Source organism: Podarcis liolepis (genome assembly GCF_965112155.1).
Source record: "Podarcis liolepis genome assembly, chromosome: 7".
NCBI classification, from domain to species: domain Eukaryota; kingdom Metazoa; phylum Chordata; class Lepidosauria; order Squamata; family Lacertidae; genus Podarcis; species Podarcis liolepis.
In genome coordinates this window covers 15,703,675-15,721,665 of record NC_139561.1, presented here as the reverse complement: position 1 = coordinate 15,721,665, position 17,991 = coordinate 15,703,675, and the positions used below count along the sequence as shown (strand labels likewise).

The window sequence follows — 17,991 nt, the reverse complement described above, 5'->3', positions numbered from 1 at the left end:
AAGTAGTATATCGCCTCTGAGAATACAGGTGAAACTCGGAAAATTAGAATATTGTGGAAAAGTTCATTTATTTCAGTAATTCAGCTTAAAAGGTGAAACTAACTAATATATGAGATAGACTCCTGACATGCAAAGTGAGATATGTCAAGCCTTTATTTGTTATAATTGTGAGGATCATGGCATACAGCTGATGAAAACCCCAAATTAACAATCTCGGAAAATTGGAATATTAAATGAAATCAGCAAAACAAAGATTGCAAATAGAGCAATATTGGACTTCTGAGAAGCATGCACTCAGTACTTGGTTTGGGTCCCTTTTGCATCAATTATGGCCTCAATGTGGTGTGGCATGGATTAGTTTCACCTTTTAAGTTGAATTACTGAAATAAACGAACTTTCCCACAATATTCTAATTTTCTGAGTTTCGCCTGTATTTCTTCGTCTTCTTTCGCACAGCCCCAAATCCAGTACTTATTTTCTGTTTTGTTCGTATGCTTTTGAAAACAAATCAAGTAGCCTGGCCTACTTGAGGAGCTAAACTTAAAAAAAAGAAATCAGAAGTTTCTCCTTTGTGCCTTCGCGTGTCAACTCTCTGCTTGTTTTGGAAAGGACAGAGCCCCCTTCGCCACCTAGAAATGCGTGTTTTGGTTTTTTCTTTCTTTTTCCCACCTGCCAGGAACTAGTGGTAGACACTGCGAGGGTGACACCTCGCTTCGATGCTTCGAGGTGTGAGGTTTTTTTTGTTTGTGATGCTAGGATGCCTTTGTGTGAGGCGGAGGTGAGGAAAATGAAAAAAAAAAATCTGCCTTTGCAGACAGAAGTTCGCTCACCTGCATGCTTGATGTTCCGAAGCCTTAACCAGGAATATCGGGAGGAGAAAAGTGGTGAATGGACTCGCCTGCCACTTATTTTATTGATTGCATTTATAGCTCACATTCTCCTCCAAGGAAGGCGGCTTAAGTGTTTAAAAAGGCCTCTGCATTTTGCTGCCTGGGGGGCTGCCCTCAGTGGTTTCCTTTTGATACCTGTATATATCTCGTCAGATGTAAGAGAGTCAAACAATGATATGACATTTTGTAGACATCAAAAGGCAGTCCTATTTCAGGGAGTTTTTATTGTTTGATGTTTTGTTTTATCCTTTTGATATTCTGTTGGAAGAAGCCTAGAGTGGCTGTGACAACCTAGTCAGATGGCTGGGGTACAAAGAATAGAGGGCTTTTTATTAAGCTGTCCCCCTCCCTCATTCAACCCCCACTACAACCCTAGAAGGAATCAGACCAGAGGCCCCAATGGGAAGTCCACAAGCAGGGGGCAATAGCCCATAGCTGTCAACTTACAGATTTGAAATAAGGGACCAGCAGCCTCGAAAATAAGGGATCAGCAGCCAAAATAAGGGATTTTGCTTAGCTTATACATGAATCCGGCACTGATGGAGCCATGCTGCTTTTGCTGCAACTGCCTGTGTTTTGCAGGGGGTTGGAGTAGATGATCCTACGCCTCCGGCTTCCCCTAGCAGCACGGTGGAAGTCTCACAAGAGAGGGCCTGCCTGCCGCCACCCGTCTCCTCACAACACGCCAAAGGGGGAAAAGGGAGAGACGGAGACGCGGCAGCTCGTGCGCGCGTTCTCTCTCGCAGCGGAGGACCCTGAGCCGCTGCTTCCCTCCCGAGCCGGGCGAGCATGAAACCCGGGAAATTTAAGGGACATCATCAATAAGGGACAGCAGTGGGACACGGGCCTGGGATAAGGGAGTTTCCTGCCAAATAAGGGACGGTTGACAGCTATGCAATAGCCCCCTCTCCTTCGGCACACCTCGCTTGGTTGTGCGGCTGTGAGTTGGTACGAGCTCAGATTTCATTTCATTTCCATTTCGCTTTTAGTTTGTACACCGCCTTTCTAAATTACTGTACACAAGGCGGTTTGCAAGCTGAAGAAACTACAAAGTTCGAATGCTTTATAACAATCTGATCAAATACGAAAAAGGTCGTAATAAGAGCCAGCAGCATATCAAATAAAGTAACGTCCAAGAATCCATTAGAAAACAACAGTACACAATATTAGCAAATAATAAACGGAAATTCTCTCTTAACAATTGCAATAAACAATAAAAAAAATCAGCAAGTCCCACGGAGCATAAAATAACACAATACAAATTGAGAAGCAAAGACACGCAACTTGTCGTTTTTTATTTTAAAAAATATCCCTGAACTCCTCTGGGTTTCTCTGAGTTTTCCCTGGGGTTTCCGAGATTCCAACAATGACTGCTGCTTTGATCTTTTTCTTCCACAGGCCGATTAACTCCAGGTAAGGCAAGGTTTGGGTGGTTTGCCCCACATTTTATCGGGGGCGCAAGTTTTGGCATGCTGGTGATGGATTGTGGTGGGCTTTCGGTTGCTTCTGCCTGCTTAGTGTTGGGAGCTGGCTCTCGCTTTTAAGCAGCTAATAACGTCTTTCCATGATTTGTGGTGTCGCGTTATATAGTAAGCCCAAAACTCAATTGACTGGTTGCATTTTGTGGATCACCTAAGGCCAAAATTGCATATAGTCAAACTGCATACCTGGAGGAGCATCTCCAACCCCATCGTTCAGTCCGGACACTGAGATCCAGCTCCGAGGGCCTTCTGGCGGTTCCCTCTCTGTGAGAAGTGAGGTTACAGGGAACCAGACAGAGGGCCTTCTCGGTAGTGGCGCCCACCCTGTGGAACACCCTCCCTTCAGATGTGAAGGAAATAAGCAGTTATCCTATCTTTAAAAGACATCTGAAGGCAACCCTGTTTAGGGAAGTTTTTAATATTTAATGCTGTACTGTTTTTAACATTTGATTGGGAGCCGCCCAGAGTGGCTGGGGAGACTCAGCCAGATGGGCGGGGTATAAATAATAAATTATTATTATTATTATATACCACTGTACTCTCCCCTCCTGCGGCGTCCAGTGTTCAGAAGCATCACTGCCTCTGGTTGTGTTGGCAGAGCATAGTTGTCATGCGCTCTCCTTTGCGAATTTCTCTTCTTTAAGCCGTCCAAGCTGGTGGCTGTTACTGCCTCTCATGGTAGGGCATCAGGAGAGCCTGATTGGCTGGATTAGACCCTGCAGTCCAACCTCCTGTTCTCCCAGTGGCCAACCAGATGGGAAATTTGCAAGTGGGACCCAAACACAACAGCCCCCTTTCCCTTCCGTGGCTTCCAGCAACCGGTATTCAGAAGAGTGACGGTTCTCTTGTGCATGTTGCAATGGATTTTTAAGCTTGGCTGAGCTTGGGATTGAGAAGTAGCCCTCACCTGCACGGTTGGACTGGATAAACACTTCTTCCTCGGCAATTATTTTTCTTTAAAACTGGATTTCCCGTCCTCCTCTCCTTGCAGGGGGCAGCTGGAAATCAGCACCCTGGTTCCGCTCGGCCCCAAGTACATCGTGAAATGGAACGCCGCCCTGCCGCAGGTCCAGGTGGTGGAAGTCGGGCAGGAGAGCAGCGCCCACGAGAAGGACAACGTGGTCATCCCCAATCTTGGGCTGAAGAAGCACATGCCAAGCAGCCAGTCCTCACACAGTGAGTAGGCGCTTTTGCTTCCGATCAAACCACTTTGGAATGCGGTCCAAATCTGTCCCTTCAGGGGTGCCCAAATTATTTCCCAAGAGGGCCAGATTTGATGAAATGAACATCCGTGAGGGCTGACCAAATCTGTTGAGCTCTTTTTTTAGGGTTGGGGTTGTTGACCCCAGATTTATTTTTTTTATTATTTACGGGACCCCCTCTCCTTAAGGTCCACAGATGACAACATTTTGGAGGTCCCAAGTCACAAGGTGGTTAGATTGGTCTCAACTAGGGCCAGGGCCTTTTCAGTATTGGCCCCAACTTGGAGGAATGCTCTGTCACAAGAGACTAGGGCCCTGCGGGACTTGACATCTTTCCGCAGGGCCTGCAAGACAGAGCTGTTCTGCCTGGTCTTTGGTTTGGACTCAGTCTGACCCTTATGTTTCCCTCCCCTTATGGTTTCGATCTATGGGCTACTTTTAAAATGAGGCTGCATTTTAAATTGCATTTTAACTTGTATTTTAAATTGGTTTTTCCCCCTATTATGTTTTTATTGTAATTTTACTGGTGTTAGCCACCCTGAGCCTGGCTCTGGCTGAGGAGGGTGGGGTATATAATAATAATAATAATAATAATAATAATAATAATAATAATAATAATAATAATTAATAAACTGCCACAGGGGCTGGATACAACCAGCCAGGGAGCTGAATTAGGCCCCCAGAACAGACTTTGGACATGCCTGCTTCAGGTTCACAGCAATTGGGGAAAAAATAAAAATAAAATAGTGATGTCCCAGCTTTCTCCTCAGAAATCAATGTCCTTCATAAGTATCCAGGGCGCACATGGCAATTCTATACCTCCTTGCAACATATAATGTTGCTAGATTCTGCACATCCAAATTAACTTGATTTCCTCATTTATTCATCTACTTTAAACATATACTCTTATAAAACTGCAGGCGATTACAACAATCCTGCCAATGTTTAAATTTTAATTTTGTAAATATTCAATAAACCGTTTCTATTCTTTTGAGGTTTTTCGCAAACCATGTGGCGTATAAATGAATGAATGTAAATTCTATAGATTTATATAAAACGAGCTTGTTGCAGCAGGATGTTTTCAGAGAGACAAATGCAAGCAGGGTTTGGGTTCTCCTATTTATTTATTTATTTATTTATTTATTTATTTATTTATTTATTTATTATAACATATTTATTGAAGTTTCCAATAGTAATACAATAAAAAATCAAAAAGGGGAAAAAAATAACAAAAATACAAAAATAAAAATAATTAAAAACACATAAAATTTCCATTACTTATTTTCCCTTAACTTATTTTCCCAGACCTCCTCATACCTCCCTTTTTTGTATTCCAATTCAAATTGTTTATTCAACAAATCCTTACCAATAAATTTTAACCTGTTTCTAATTTTGTAATGCTGTTTCTTTACCTTCTCTCTTTCATCAATTCATTTTTAGTTAATCCTTTAATATCTTTTAACCAAAACCACATTAATTCCTTTTTCAAAGATCTTATCAACAAAATCCTTAATTAAAACATCTCCCTAAGGCCGATAAAAAATTCCCTTCCACAAATTTCCCAACTCTCCTAAAAGTAAAACAAAGAAATAAAACAAAAAGAAAACTTATATTGTATACACTTTAAATTCCCATTTTTCATTCCACCCATACCCCCTCCCGGTTTCAGTCCCCAACAAGTCTCCTTTTTATTTTTTAATCGACTGGCTGCTAGTGTGTAGCTGTGGACATGGCTTCCTCTGGGCTGCCGACGTCATTGTGTCGTTTGCCCTTGTCATTGTGGTTTCTACCTGTCCCTTCTTACCACCAGATAAAGTGTACCTGGGTCCTCCTCGCCTGTTTCAGGAGCTACAAGATCTTCAGAAAGACCTGGCAGTGGTGGAACAGATCACTTTGCTCATCAGCACCCTTCATGGTACATACCAGGTGAGTCCTGTGAGGGTTTGTTTTAAAACAAAAGATTTCCACGGGAGTGTCAGGCTGAAGGCCAGGGATCAGCAAGCAGATCTATGTTGGTGGGCTCGTTCCTTATCTTCCCCACCCATCGGGGGCCACATTTGACAAGTGTCACCTGATGTCACAAATCATAGAATTGTAGAGTTGGAAGGGACCCTGACGGTCATCTAGACCAACACCCTACAATGCAGGAATATGAAGCTGTCCCATACGAGGAATCGAACCTGCAACCTTGGCGTGATCAGCACCATGCTCTAACCAACTGAGGTTGTTGTTGTTGTTGTTTAGTCGTGTCCGACTCTTCGTGACCCCATGGACCAGAGCACGCCAGGCACTCCTGTCTTCCACTGCCTCCCGCAATTTGGTCAGACTCATATTCGTAGCTTCGAGAACACTATCCAACCATCTTGTCCTTTCTCGTCCCCTTCTCCTTGGGCCCTCCATCTTGCCCAACATCAGGGTCTTTTCCAGGGAGTCTTCTCTTCTCATGAGGTGGCCAAAGTATTGGAGCCTCAGCTTCACGATCTGTCCTTCCAGTGAGCATTCGGGGCTGATTTCCTTCAGAATGGAGAGGTTTGATCTTCTTGCAGTCCATGGGACTCTCAAGAGTCTCCTCCAGCAGCAGAATTCCAAAGCATCAATTCTTTGGCGATCAGCCTTCTTGATGGTCCAGCTCTCACTTCCATACATCACTACTGGGAAAACCATAGCTTTGACTATACGGACCTTAACCAACTGAGCTATCCACTGTCAAATGGCTCTGACTTCCAGAAAGTTCTTCCTGATGTTTAGTCAGAATCTCCTTTCTGGTCGTTTGAATCCATGGGTTTGAGTCCTACCCTCCAGAGTAGGAGAAAACAAGCTTGTTCCGTCTTCCACGGGGCAGCCTTTGAGATCTTTGAAGATGGCTCTTATATCTCCTCTCGGTCTTCTCCGTTCCAGGCTAAGCATCCCCAATTATCTCAACCATTCCTCATCAGGAATAATAATATTTATTATTAATATTTTATCATCATCATCAAACCTTTTATTGGCACCACATACAAAAATCCACTGTAAATCAATACAGAATTACCACCTCCCCAATGTCACAGAACATTTGTCAAGTGAAAAGAGGCAAAACAGTCTAACGTTACATATTATTAATATTATTATCCCTTGTTCTCTTAGTGTGGCAATGGCAATGCCACAACTGAGTTCTGATGAGCTCCAGCTGAAAAAAAAACATTATTATTATTATTATTATTACTACAATATGTTAATAACCGTTCAACCTAAGGTCCCAAGGTGGGTTATGACAATTAAAACACATCATTAGGATTAAACGACAACAATGCACGATATTGATGATGATGATAAAAAATAATTTTATTGTTTAAAAGCCGCCCATCTGACTGGGTTACCCCAGCCATGCTGGGCAGCTCCCAACAGAATATTAAAAAAACAAGAAACATCAAACATTAAAAACCTTCCCTATACAGTCAAACGGTTCTCAAATGGCTCCATTTTCGAAGATTTTGGCTCCCGAACGCCAAAGACCCGCAAAGAAATGCTCTGGTTTTCAAACATTTTTCAGAACCCGAACGTTTGAGTGCTAGAAGCTCTTGCGACCAATCGGAAGCCGCGCCTCGGTTGTTGAAAGTTTCGGAAGTTGAACGGTCTTCCAGAATGGATTACGTTCGACAGCTGAGGTTTGACTATACAGTACAGGGCTGCCTTCAGATGTCTTCTAAAAGTCAGACAGTTGTTTATTTCCTTGACATCTGATGGGAGGGAGTTGGGTATGTTTAGCCTGCGAAGGAGGAGAATGAGAGGTGATGTGATAGCCACCTTTAACTATCTGAAGGGCCGTCACATGGAAGATGGAGCAAGGATGTTTTCTGCGACTCAGGAGGGGAGATTCTGAACCCAGTGCCTTCAAGCTACAAGCAAGGAGATTCTAACTGAACCTTAGCAAAACAATTCCGAGATTAAGACCTGTTTAACAGTCTGACCAAAGGAGACTTGGAAGGAGAAGGGGACGACAGAGGTTGAGATGGTTGGACAGTGTTCTCAAAGCTACAGACATGAGTCTGACCAAACTGCGGGAGGCAGTGGAAGACAGGAGTGCCTGGCGTGCTCTGGTTCATGGGGTCACGAAGAGTCGGACACGACTAAACGACTAAACAACAACAAAAACAGTGGAACATGAGCGTGCAAAATATGGTCTGAAGCTCAACATCAAAAAAACGAAGATCATGGCCACTGGTCCCATCACCTCCTGGCAAACACAAGGGGAAGAAATGGAGGCAGTGAGAGATTTTACTTTTTTGGGCTCCATGATCACAGCAGATGGTGACAGCAATCACGAAATTAAAAGACACCTGCTTCTTGGGAGAAAAGCAATGACAAACCTAGACAGCATCTTAAAAAGCAGAGACATCACCTTGCCAACAAAGGTCCGTATAGTTAAAGCCATGGTTTTCCCAGTAGTGATGTATGGAAGTGAGAGCTGGAACATCAAGAAGGCTGATCGCTGAAGAATTGATGCTTTTGAATTCTGGTGCTGGAGGAGACTCTTGAGAGTCCCATGGTCTGCAAGAAGATCAAACCTATCCATTCTGAAGGAAATCAGCCCTGAGTGCTCACTGGAAGGACAGATCGTGAAGCTGAGACGCCCAATACTTTGGCCACCTCATGAGAAGAGAAGACTCCCTGGAAAAGACCCTGATGTTGGGAAAGATGGAGGGCACAAGGAGAAGGGGATGAGAGCGGACGAGATGGTTGGATAGTGTTCTCGAAGCTACCAGCATGAGTTTGACCAAACTGCGGGAGGCAGTGGAAGACAGGAGTGCCTGGCGTGCTCTGGTCCATGGGGTCAGGAAGAGTCGGACACGACTAAACAACAGCAACAACAGTGGGATGGACTTCCTCAGAAGGCAGGTTTTTAAGCAGAGGTTGGATGGACACCAGTCAGGGATTAATTGGTTGCAATTCCTGCTTTGCAGGGGGTTGGAATGGATGATCTTTGGGGTCGCCTCCAATTCTAGGATTCAATGTGGTTGTGTGACTGCCCCTCCTTTTCCCCCCTTCTCTGGTTCCTAGAATCTGAACATGACCGTCGCTCAGGACTGGTGCTTAGCTCTGCAGAGGCTGATGCGGGTGAAAGAGGAAGAGATCCATTCTGCAAACAAGTGCCGCCTCCGTCTCCTACTCCCAGGGAAGCCTGACAAGTGGGTTATTCAACCTTAAGCTATTTATTTGCTTTTTTTATAAAAATGCCCCAGGCACTGGTTGTGGCTGATGGTGCACTCTAAGCCTTTGACTCCAACTCCATTAAAGGTAAAGGGACCCCTGACCATTAGGTCCAGCCGTGGCCGACTCTGGGGTTGCGGCGTTCATCTTGCTTTATTGGCTTCCGGGTCATGTGGTCAGCATGACTAAGCCGCTTCTGGCGAACCAGAGCAGCGCATGGAAACGCCGTTTACCTTCCCGCCAAAGCGGTACCTATTTATCTACTTGCACTTTGACGTGCTTTCGAACTGCTAGGTGGGCAGGAGCAGGGACCGAGCAACGGGAGCTCACCCCATTGCGGGGATTCGAACTGCTGACCTTCTGATCAGCAAGTCCTAGGCTCTGTGGTTTAACCCACAGTGCCACCCGCGTCCCTTCCAACTCCATTAGCCCACTTTAAAACACAAAGTGCCATGCCGACTTTTGAGTTACACAGGATTCTTCATCAAGCTGGATGCCTCCTAGATGTTATTGGAGTCCAACAACACCTCCCTTTTCTACATCCAAGCTTAACAGGCAAAGGAGGATGCAGAATCAATAGTCTCCAGCAAATACACACTCTATTTTTTAAATATATATATATATTTATTAATTTAAAATAAATACATTTCTGAAAAACAGACATACATACAAGTAAACAAACATACAATCAAACAAATAAATAACATAAAAATCAAACAAACAACCACACTAGAAGATATAAGAAGATTAATATAATTATCATCATATATACCCCTGGTATTGAACTCAATTATAACATTTATAGAAAAGAAATTTAAAACTGACTTCCAATTAATCTCACTGTACTTTGTCTATTGGCAGAATTAGACTGATCCCTGTATTGGAGAAATATAAGTTTGTAGGGAGGTAAAAAGAAATTATATAAGAAATACGTTACTGTGTGGTATAAAGTAATGGTGAGACAGAATACATGCTCTCTAATCCTTTTTTTCTTTCCCTTTCTGGACGCTTTCCCACCTCAGGTCTGGGCGCCCTGTCAATGTCATGGTAGTCTTCATCACCCCCAACCCCCTCAGCAAAATCTCCTGGGTCAACCGCTTGCATTTGGCCAAAATCGCTCTGCGTGAGTAACTTCCTTTTTTAAAAATATTTGCCGGATCAGCTGGTATTTTGACAATGTGCTATGCAGGCTTCCAGGTTACACAGGACTCTACTTTGAGCTGGGTCAGATAAAAGTTTTTTTTTATTATTATAGCAAGGCCAGCATCCACAAATGCCCCTGGAAAGCTCACAAGGATGGCGTGAAAGCCATAAATTATTATTATAAATTATTATTATTATTATTATTATTATTATTATTATTATTATTATTATTATTATTATTATATACCCCCTTCCCTGTTGCTTCTGTCATTTGGTGACTGGCCATCCAAAGGTAGATTGCCTCCATAGCTGTCAACTTTTCCCTTTTCTTGCGAGGAATCCTATTCGGAATAAGGGCATTTCCCTTAAAAAAGGGAAACGTTGACAGCTATGATTGCCTCTGAGCATCATGCCCTAATGGCCATTTATGGAAGTGGAGGTGACCGCTGGTACCCACTAGAGACTGCTGGGGATGAAGGCAGAAAGACCAAAAAGTGGGTGGAGACGAGAGCCAGTGATTGGCTGAGCCAATGAGAAGCAGCGCTGACCCCACCCCATGGGGCTGTTTGGTTGTTGGTTTGTTGATGGCATTGCATAACCCCCTTTCCTTCAAGGAGATCAGAGCAGTGTACATAACTCTCCCTCCTGTCATTTAGTGGGGGTACAAACACTGGACTTTCCCAGGCCCTAGTCCAGAACTGTAACCACTACACCACACTGTTGTTATCAGAAGGCAGGCAGATGGAGGCTGGTTGAGAGCACAGTTGGTCTGGTGGGGCAATGCCCCGCTTGCCCGAAATGGACTAGCTACCTCTGAGCTCCAGAGAAACGGAAAGAAGTATTTGGGGGCAGCCCGATTCCCTGCGGAAGTGAGTTCCGTAAGTGTGGGGCTACCACTAAAAAGGCCTCATTTGATCTGCAGTTCACCATGGGCCTCTGCTAGATAGACTTCTCACCCCCCCAAAAAAAAAAATGACTTGTGCCTACAACCACTGTCTTACAGTGGGGGTAGGCAATCTTGTTCCACGCTTTGTGAGAAGAAAAGCTTTGATTTCTGAGTTAAAGTGGGTTGGGCTAGATGACCCTTGCGACCTCTTTCAACTCTGCAGTTCTATGGTTATTTAGTCTGTCTACCCTTTTTTGCCTGTGTCCCCCCCGAAAAAAGAAACAGCACCTGGCTGTTTTCCTATATTCATAAATTTCAGGTGTGTGTCAATCTTTGGGGAGTTTGTTATGAGGTTCCCCTTCCCGCATCTAATTAGCTGCCTTTCACATTGTGTTTTTGATTTTTCTGTAATTAAAGATCCCAGCCACCACTCCCAGAGTTTCCCAGCGAAGGAGAAAATAAATTATACTGTTTTTGTCCCCCGTGAACGTCAGGAGTATAATCTAAATTTTCAGGAAGGAAAGACAGACACTTGAGTGTCTGGGACATTTTTCTCCTTCTAACCTGATAATATTTCCCATCTATTGGTCTTAAGCAGTTGCCGTATTAAGCGGTTGGTCCCTTACCTTTCTCGCCCTGATTTGGCCAAAGTGATCCATGCGATGGTCACCTCCAGGCTTGATTACTGTGATTCGCTCTACGCAGGGCTGCCCTTGAAGCTGACCCAGAAACTCCAGCGGGTGCAGAATGCTGCGGCAAGTCTCCTTGCCACGGGATCACATTCATCCAGTGCTTTACCAGCTGCACTGGCTCCCGGTGGTGTACAGGATCAGGTTTAAGGGGCTGGTTTTGACCTTTAAAGCCCTATGTGGCCTAGGACCCGCATACCTTCGGGACCGCCTCTCCTGGTATGCCCTGTGGAGATCCACAAATGACAACACTTTGGAAGTCCCAAGTCGCAAGGTGGTTAGATTGGTCTCAACTAGAGCCAGGGCCTTTTCAGTACTGGCCCCGACTTGGTGGAACACTCTGTCACAAGGGACTAGGGCCCTGCAGGACTTGACTTCTTGGTGTTCCACCAAGTCAGGGCCAATACTGAAAAGGTCCTGGCTCTAGTTGAGACCAACCTAACCACCTTGTGACTTGGGACCTCCAAAATGTTGTCATTTGTGGACCTTAAGATCCTCCGCGGGGCATACCAGGAGAGGTGGTCTGGTATATAATTAATAATAATAGTAATAATTTATTTCTACCCCGCCTATCTGGGCGGCTTCCAACAGAAGGTTAAAAATACATTAATACGTCAAGTCATTAAAAACTTCCCTAAACAGGGATGGGTGACATCTCTTAAGTGCCTGACATGGAGCAGGTCCCATTACAGAAGGAAGGAGGAAAAATAGCCCCAACCCAAAGACGAGTGACATTGCAAGGTCGTTCTTCCGAGCAGCCGCTCTGAGCACCTCCTGCCCTTTAATCTCCTCATTAACCGGAGGAAAAAGAGCAGCGAAGAGTTTCGGGCGCCCTCAAAAGTCTCCTTTTTGCGTTCCAGCTTCCTCCGAGCTCCCTCAGGATGCTCTTATCACCGTTCCCTATTGAACTCGAGCAAAACTGCTGCAGCAAGAAAGTCTCTCTCCCCCTCGCCTTATTTTTAAATGGAAGAGAAAAAGGTTTGGCTGGGGGGGGGGGCGGCAAAGAGAGAGAAATTCATTTGAAAAGCTTATTTGAATTCCCGTCTTCCCGCAGGCACTGATGATTTGATTTCCTTGGTTTTATATATATATAAAAGCAGTTTGTTGGCCTATTTTAATCTGAAGTGCCTGGGGGAAAATGACTGCAGTCTCCACTTAAAAATAAGATGTGTGTGTGTGTTTCTTTTTTAAACGTGGAGGAGCGTTGAATTTATTTTCTTGCTGCTGCTTTTCTTTCCCCCATAGCTGCTGAGGGTAATGCAGAAGGTGCTGCCTTTTCTTGTTTAGTCATTTAGTCGTATCCGACTCTTCGTGACCCCATGGACCAGAGCACGCCAGGCACTCCTGTCTTCCACCGCCTCCCGCAGTTTGGTCAAACTCATGCTGGTAGCTTCGAGAACACTGTCCAACCATCTCGTCCTCTGTCATCCCCTTCTCCTTGTGCCCTCCATCTTTCCCAACATCAGGGTCTTTTCCAGGGAGTCTTCTCTTCTCATGAGGTAGCCAAAGTATTAGAGCCTCAGCTTCAGGATCTGTCCTTCCAGTGAGCACTCAGGGCTGATTTCCTTCAGAATGGAGAGGTTTGATCTTCCTGCAGTCCATGGGACTCTCAAGAGTCTCCTCCACCTCCATAATTCAAAGACATCAATTCTTTGGCGATCAGCCTTCTTTATGGTCCAGCTCTCACTTCCATACATCACTACTGGGAAAACCATGGCTTTTACTATACGGACCTTTGTCGACAAGGTGATGTCTCTGCTTTTTAATATTTTGCCTAGGTTTGTCATTGCTTTTCTCCCAAGAAGCAGGTGTCTTTTAATTTAGTGACTGCTGTCACCATCTGCAGTGATCATGGAGCGCAAGAAAGTAAAATCTCTCACTGCCTCCATTTCTTCCCCGTCTATTTGCCTTAGGATCCTAGAATTGTAGAGTTCAAAGGGACCTCAAGAGTCATCTATCCCAACCTCTTGCAATGTAGGAATCTCCACTAAAGCATCCATGACAGATGGCCTTCCAACCTCTGCTTTAAAACCTCTTGAAGGGAGAAAGTAGGGAGAAGGACCTCTGCAGTTTTTCAGTGTGCAAACAAAGGTGTCCCCACAAGGAGACTTCAGGCCTTTAATTTGACATCTGTCCTCCCTGCACCCCCAAAACCCCCATCATTGTGCTTTGGGGTACAGATTTGTTGTAAAGTAGGACATTCTGGGGGACCCTGCGGAGAGACAAAACCACCTGTGGGTCCCCAGATGTTGTTGGACTACAACTCCCATCACCCCTAGCTAACAAGGCCAGAGCTCAGGGATGATGGGAGTTGTAGTCCAACAACATCTTGGGACCCACGGGTTGAGAACCGCTCAGAATGGCCCCGGGTTCCACCTTCTGCGCAACAATCCCTCGCTGTCCAACGTTGGCACAATGAGTAGAGCTTGCCCTCTGTCTTGCTTGCCAGGCTCTGGGATGCTCTTGTGTGGGTTACAGAATGGTCCTGGGAAACTCCTGCAAGTCTCCAGAGCATGGGTAGGCCGGATCCGGCCCAATTGCCTTCTAAATCCGGCCTGTACACGGTCCGGGAATCAGCGTGTTTTTACATGAGTAGAATGTGTCCTTTTACAGTAGTACCTTGGGTTGCATACGCTTCAGGTTATAGACTCCGCTAACCCAGAAAAATTACCTCGGGTTAAGAAGTTTGCTTCAGGGTGAGAACAGAAATTGTGCTCCGGCGGCACAGCAGCAGCAGGAGGCCCCATTAGCTAAAGTGGTGCTTCAGGTTAAGAACAGTTTCAGGTTAAGAATGGACCTCCGGAATGAATTAAGTACTTAACCTGAGGTACCACTGTATTTCAAATGCATCTCTGGGTTATTTGTGGGACCTGCCTAGTGTTTTTACATCAGAAAAATGTGTGCTTTTATTTAAAATGCATCTCTGGGTTATTTGTGAGGCATAGAAATTTGTTCATTTCCCCCCCAAAAAATATAGTCCGGTCCCCCACAAGGTCTGAAGGACAGTGGATCAGCCCCCTGCTGAAAAAGTTTGCTGACCCCTGCTCCAGAGCCCTATAGGCTCTCTCACACCCTTAAACAAAATGTATTTATTTTTCAGCGCCCTGTTTGAAACCGTGATTGTGTACGTAAAATCTGCCCACCTTTTGTGAGCCCACTGTCCCTGCCAGCTAGGACCGGGCGATACCTGGTTTTCAACATTGCGATATATCACCAGCTAAACATCGCAATGTACCGAAATATTGCTGTGTCTGAAAAAAGGATGGAACTATGTAGAGGCGAATACTAGGGCTGGGCGATATTTGGTTTTCAACATAGAGATATATCCTTGTGGAATAAGGATGGAGCTGTTTTTCAACTTCATGATACATCACCAGCCAAACATCGTGATATACCGATATATCGTGATATATCGATATATCATGGTATATGTCTGAAATAAGGATGGAACCATGTAGAGGTGAACACTGGGCTGGGTGATAGCTGGTTTTCAACATCGTGATATATCACCAGCTAAACATCATGATATTCATCTCTGCACCATCCCCTCTGTTTGTTCCCAAACCGTACGACTGATGAGTTGGGAGCGATCCTAAGACTCATCCATTTCAAACCCCTCTATTGTCTCCCACACGGATGGCTTCACCAGTGGCTGTTTCTCCTGAGCCCAGAAGGATGTGTGACTCACATTCCCTCTCTTCTCTTGCAGGCGAGGAAAACCAGCCTGGCTGGCTGTGCCCGGAAGAGGACAAGAAGTGCAAAGCCCCCTTCTGGTGCCCCATTTTGGTCTCCCGCATGCCCGCCTTCTCTTCCAGAGCTCTGGACCTTCAGGTAAGACAGACCCACACCCTGCCCTGATGGGGCCTAAAGGACAAGATGGGCCAGAAGAAGTATGGGTTAAATGGCTGCCCTCTACTGGTTTAGTCTCCTGGTTCATCCAAGCACAGTGCTGTCTGCACTGGTTTCCAGCGGCTGCCCAGGATTTCAGGCAAGGAAGGTTCCCACTCCTAGATAGAGATGCTGCTAGGGGATTTTTGCATGCAGAGCAGGAACTCAGCCACTAAGCTTCAAGGGCTGGGAGATATCTCAATATATCCTCCCAAACCATTCTGAAGTGCATATTGTAATATTGTAAAGTTGAGTTTCTAGTCCTCAGGGTTCTAGATCAAAGGCTGAGTGAAACAAAAATAGCTTCATCATGTATAATGAGATAAAAATTTACTGTTTATTACCAAACTTAAAACCATGGAGAGACCTGGTCTGATAAAGCTATTTTTGGCCATCTCATCCCTTGCTTTTTCCTGTAAGACCAATTGCAGTCATTAACAGTCATCAACTGGTTTACCACACCTATCAGCCAATTACCCATTCCCACCACCCTTCTGAGTAATACCCCTCCCCACCCTCTCACTATATATATATAAGGGTCTGGTGACTTCTGTTGCAGTGTATCTGAAGAAGTGTGCAGTGGTGTAGCGTGGGTTGTCAGCACCCGGGGCAAGGCAAGTAATTTGCGCCCCCTAACCCGTGGATTTGCGCCCCCTAACCCTAACCCCCAGATGTTGCGCCCGGTGTGGCCGGCCCCCCCTGCACCCCCCACGCTACGCCACTGGAAGTGTGCATGCACACGAAAGCTCATACCAATAACAAACTTAGCTGGTCTCTACGGTACTACTGGGAGGAATTTTTTTTTTAAGATTTGCCTTGAGAGAGTCTTTAAATCTCTTTTGTTGACCACCAGCATTACGCTTTCCATTCTTAAGTTGGGAATAGAGCAGTTGCTTTGGAAGACAATAATCAGGCATCCAAACAACATGACCAGTCCAACCAGGTTGATGTTGAAGAATCATTGCTTCCACACTGGTGATCTTTGCTTCTTCCAGTACACTGGTTTTAGTTCGCCTGTCTTCCCAAGTGATGTGTAAAATTTTCCGGAGACGCCGCTGATGGAATCTTTTGAGGCATGCCTGGCATGCAGAAGGCCCCAGGCTCCATCCTCGCTGGCGGCGTCTCCAGGCAGGGTTGGGAACCAGCTCCCTGCCTGAAACCCTGGAGAGCCATCGCTGCCAGTCAGTGCAGGCAATATGGAGCTAGATGGAGCAAGGGTCTGACTCCGTAGAAGGCAGCTTCCTCCGTTTTCTATGCAGTCAAGCAATCCTTTCCTATGGTGTCTGGCAGAGTGAACCCTTCCGGAGTTCCAGGCGGGGTGTGTGTGTGTGTCTCTCTCTCTGCCCTACCTGGCGATAGAATCAGAATTGTAGAATTCGAAGGGGTACCCAAAGGTCATCCAGCCCACCCCCTGCAGTGCTGAAGAATCCCAGACAAGCGGCCACCCAGCATCCGCTTAGAAACCTGCGCTGGAGGAGACGCCGCCACCTTCCGACCATCAAACAGCTCTTGCCCTCAGAAAATTATTCCTAATGTTTAATCGAACTCCTTTCCCATTGTTTGAACCCGCTGGTTCGGGTCCTCCCCCTGGATGCTGCCTGCGGGATTTGAACCCGGGACCTTGTTTTTGTTCAAAACATGGGCTCTGCTCCCGAACTACCTTCTCTCCTTGCATCCAATAAAGCAATCCTTTCCTCTTTTAAGAACCGGAGGAAATCTGCTTCCCATCGTTAGCGCTGCAGAGGGCTTCTCAATGTCACCCCCCTCCCCAAAAAAATCCAATTAGCGGAGAATGCAGAAGTTTCCTGGCCACTGGTTGCATCCATCTCAACCCCACCCCTCCAGTTCTAGAGGGAACAGCTGTGTGTGTGTGTCAGTGGTGGCTTCTCTGTGTGTGTGTGTTTGTGGTTTTGTGTGTGTGTGTGTTCTCTCTCTCCTGAAGGCCTGGCTGCCGTTTTGTCTAATTAGACCAAATGCCGGGGAGATTTCCTCCGGGGACGGCGAAGAGACGTCGTCCCCCACCCGCAACGCTTCTCTTTCTTTGCCAAAGCTTTATTCCATCAGGCTGGCTTCAGATTTTACTTCTTTTGATGATCTATGGTTTCAATGCAACCACCCGGCTCAGGGAAAAAAATATGATGAAGGCAAGCAGCTGGAACGGGGGGGCGGGGGAGGCACGGCGTCTGGATACATATATTATGATTAATCCACAAAGCTCCTTTGACTCCAACATGTCCTTTCCTCCTGTACCCTAGAGGATCTGGGACAGCTTAGGGGGCCTTTAAAAAAAACAGTGTAAAGTGTGTCCTTTGGTTTCAAAGGGATCCCTGAATTTCACCTCTGGTGAAAGACAGCTGTACTCTCTTTTTTGGGGGGGGGGAACATGGAAAGTTTTGGATTCCCCCCTTTTTTTCTAGGTTGATGGGAAATCGACTCATGCGCCCCACGGCGGAGCTTAACTCTTGCTGCAAAGCTTAGCTATTTCATAGTCTAATCCAGGCGTAGGCAAACTCGACCCACCAGATGTTTTGGGACTACAACTCCCATGATCCCTAGCTAACAGGACCAGTGGTCAGGGATGATGGGAATTGTAGTCCCAAAACATCTGGAGGGCCGAGTTTG

General features: G+C 45.7%; 1 protein-coding gene across 25 annotated transcripts in view; it reads left to right on the top strand.

The window, feature by feature from the left end:
* ARHGEF10L (Rho guanine nucleotide exchange factor 10 like) overlaps positions 1 to 17,991 on the top strand; it is a 145,459-nt gene that overhangs the window by 79,363 nt on the left and 48,105 nt on the right. For 15 of the 25 annotated variants that reach the window (XM_083512648.1, XM_083512642.1, XM_083512647.1 and 12 more), the window contains 6 exons: positions 2,289 to 2,303; positions 3,363 to 3,547; positions 5,384 to 5,499; positions 8,614 to 8,741; positions 9,786 to 9,886; positions 15,191 to 15,312. In XM_083512648.1, coding sequence (XP_083368774.1) covers positions 2,289 to 2,303; positions 3,363 to 3,547; positions 5,384 to 5,499; positions 8,614 to 8,741; positions 9,786 to 9,886; positions 15,191 to 15,312 — 667 coding nt within the window. The remainder of the gene's footprint in view (positions 1 to 2,288; positions 2,304 to 3,362; positions 3,548 to 5,383; positions 5,500 to 8,613; positions 8,742 to 9,785; positions 9,887 to 15,190; positions 15,313 to 17,991) is intronic. The other 10 variants (XM_083512649.1, XM_083512646.1, XM_083512654.1 and 7 more) reach the window with 1 other exon arrangement.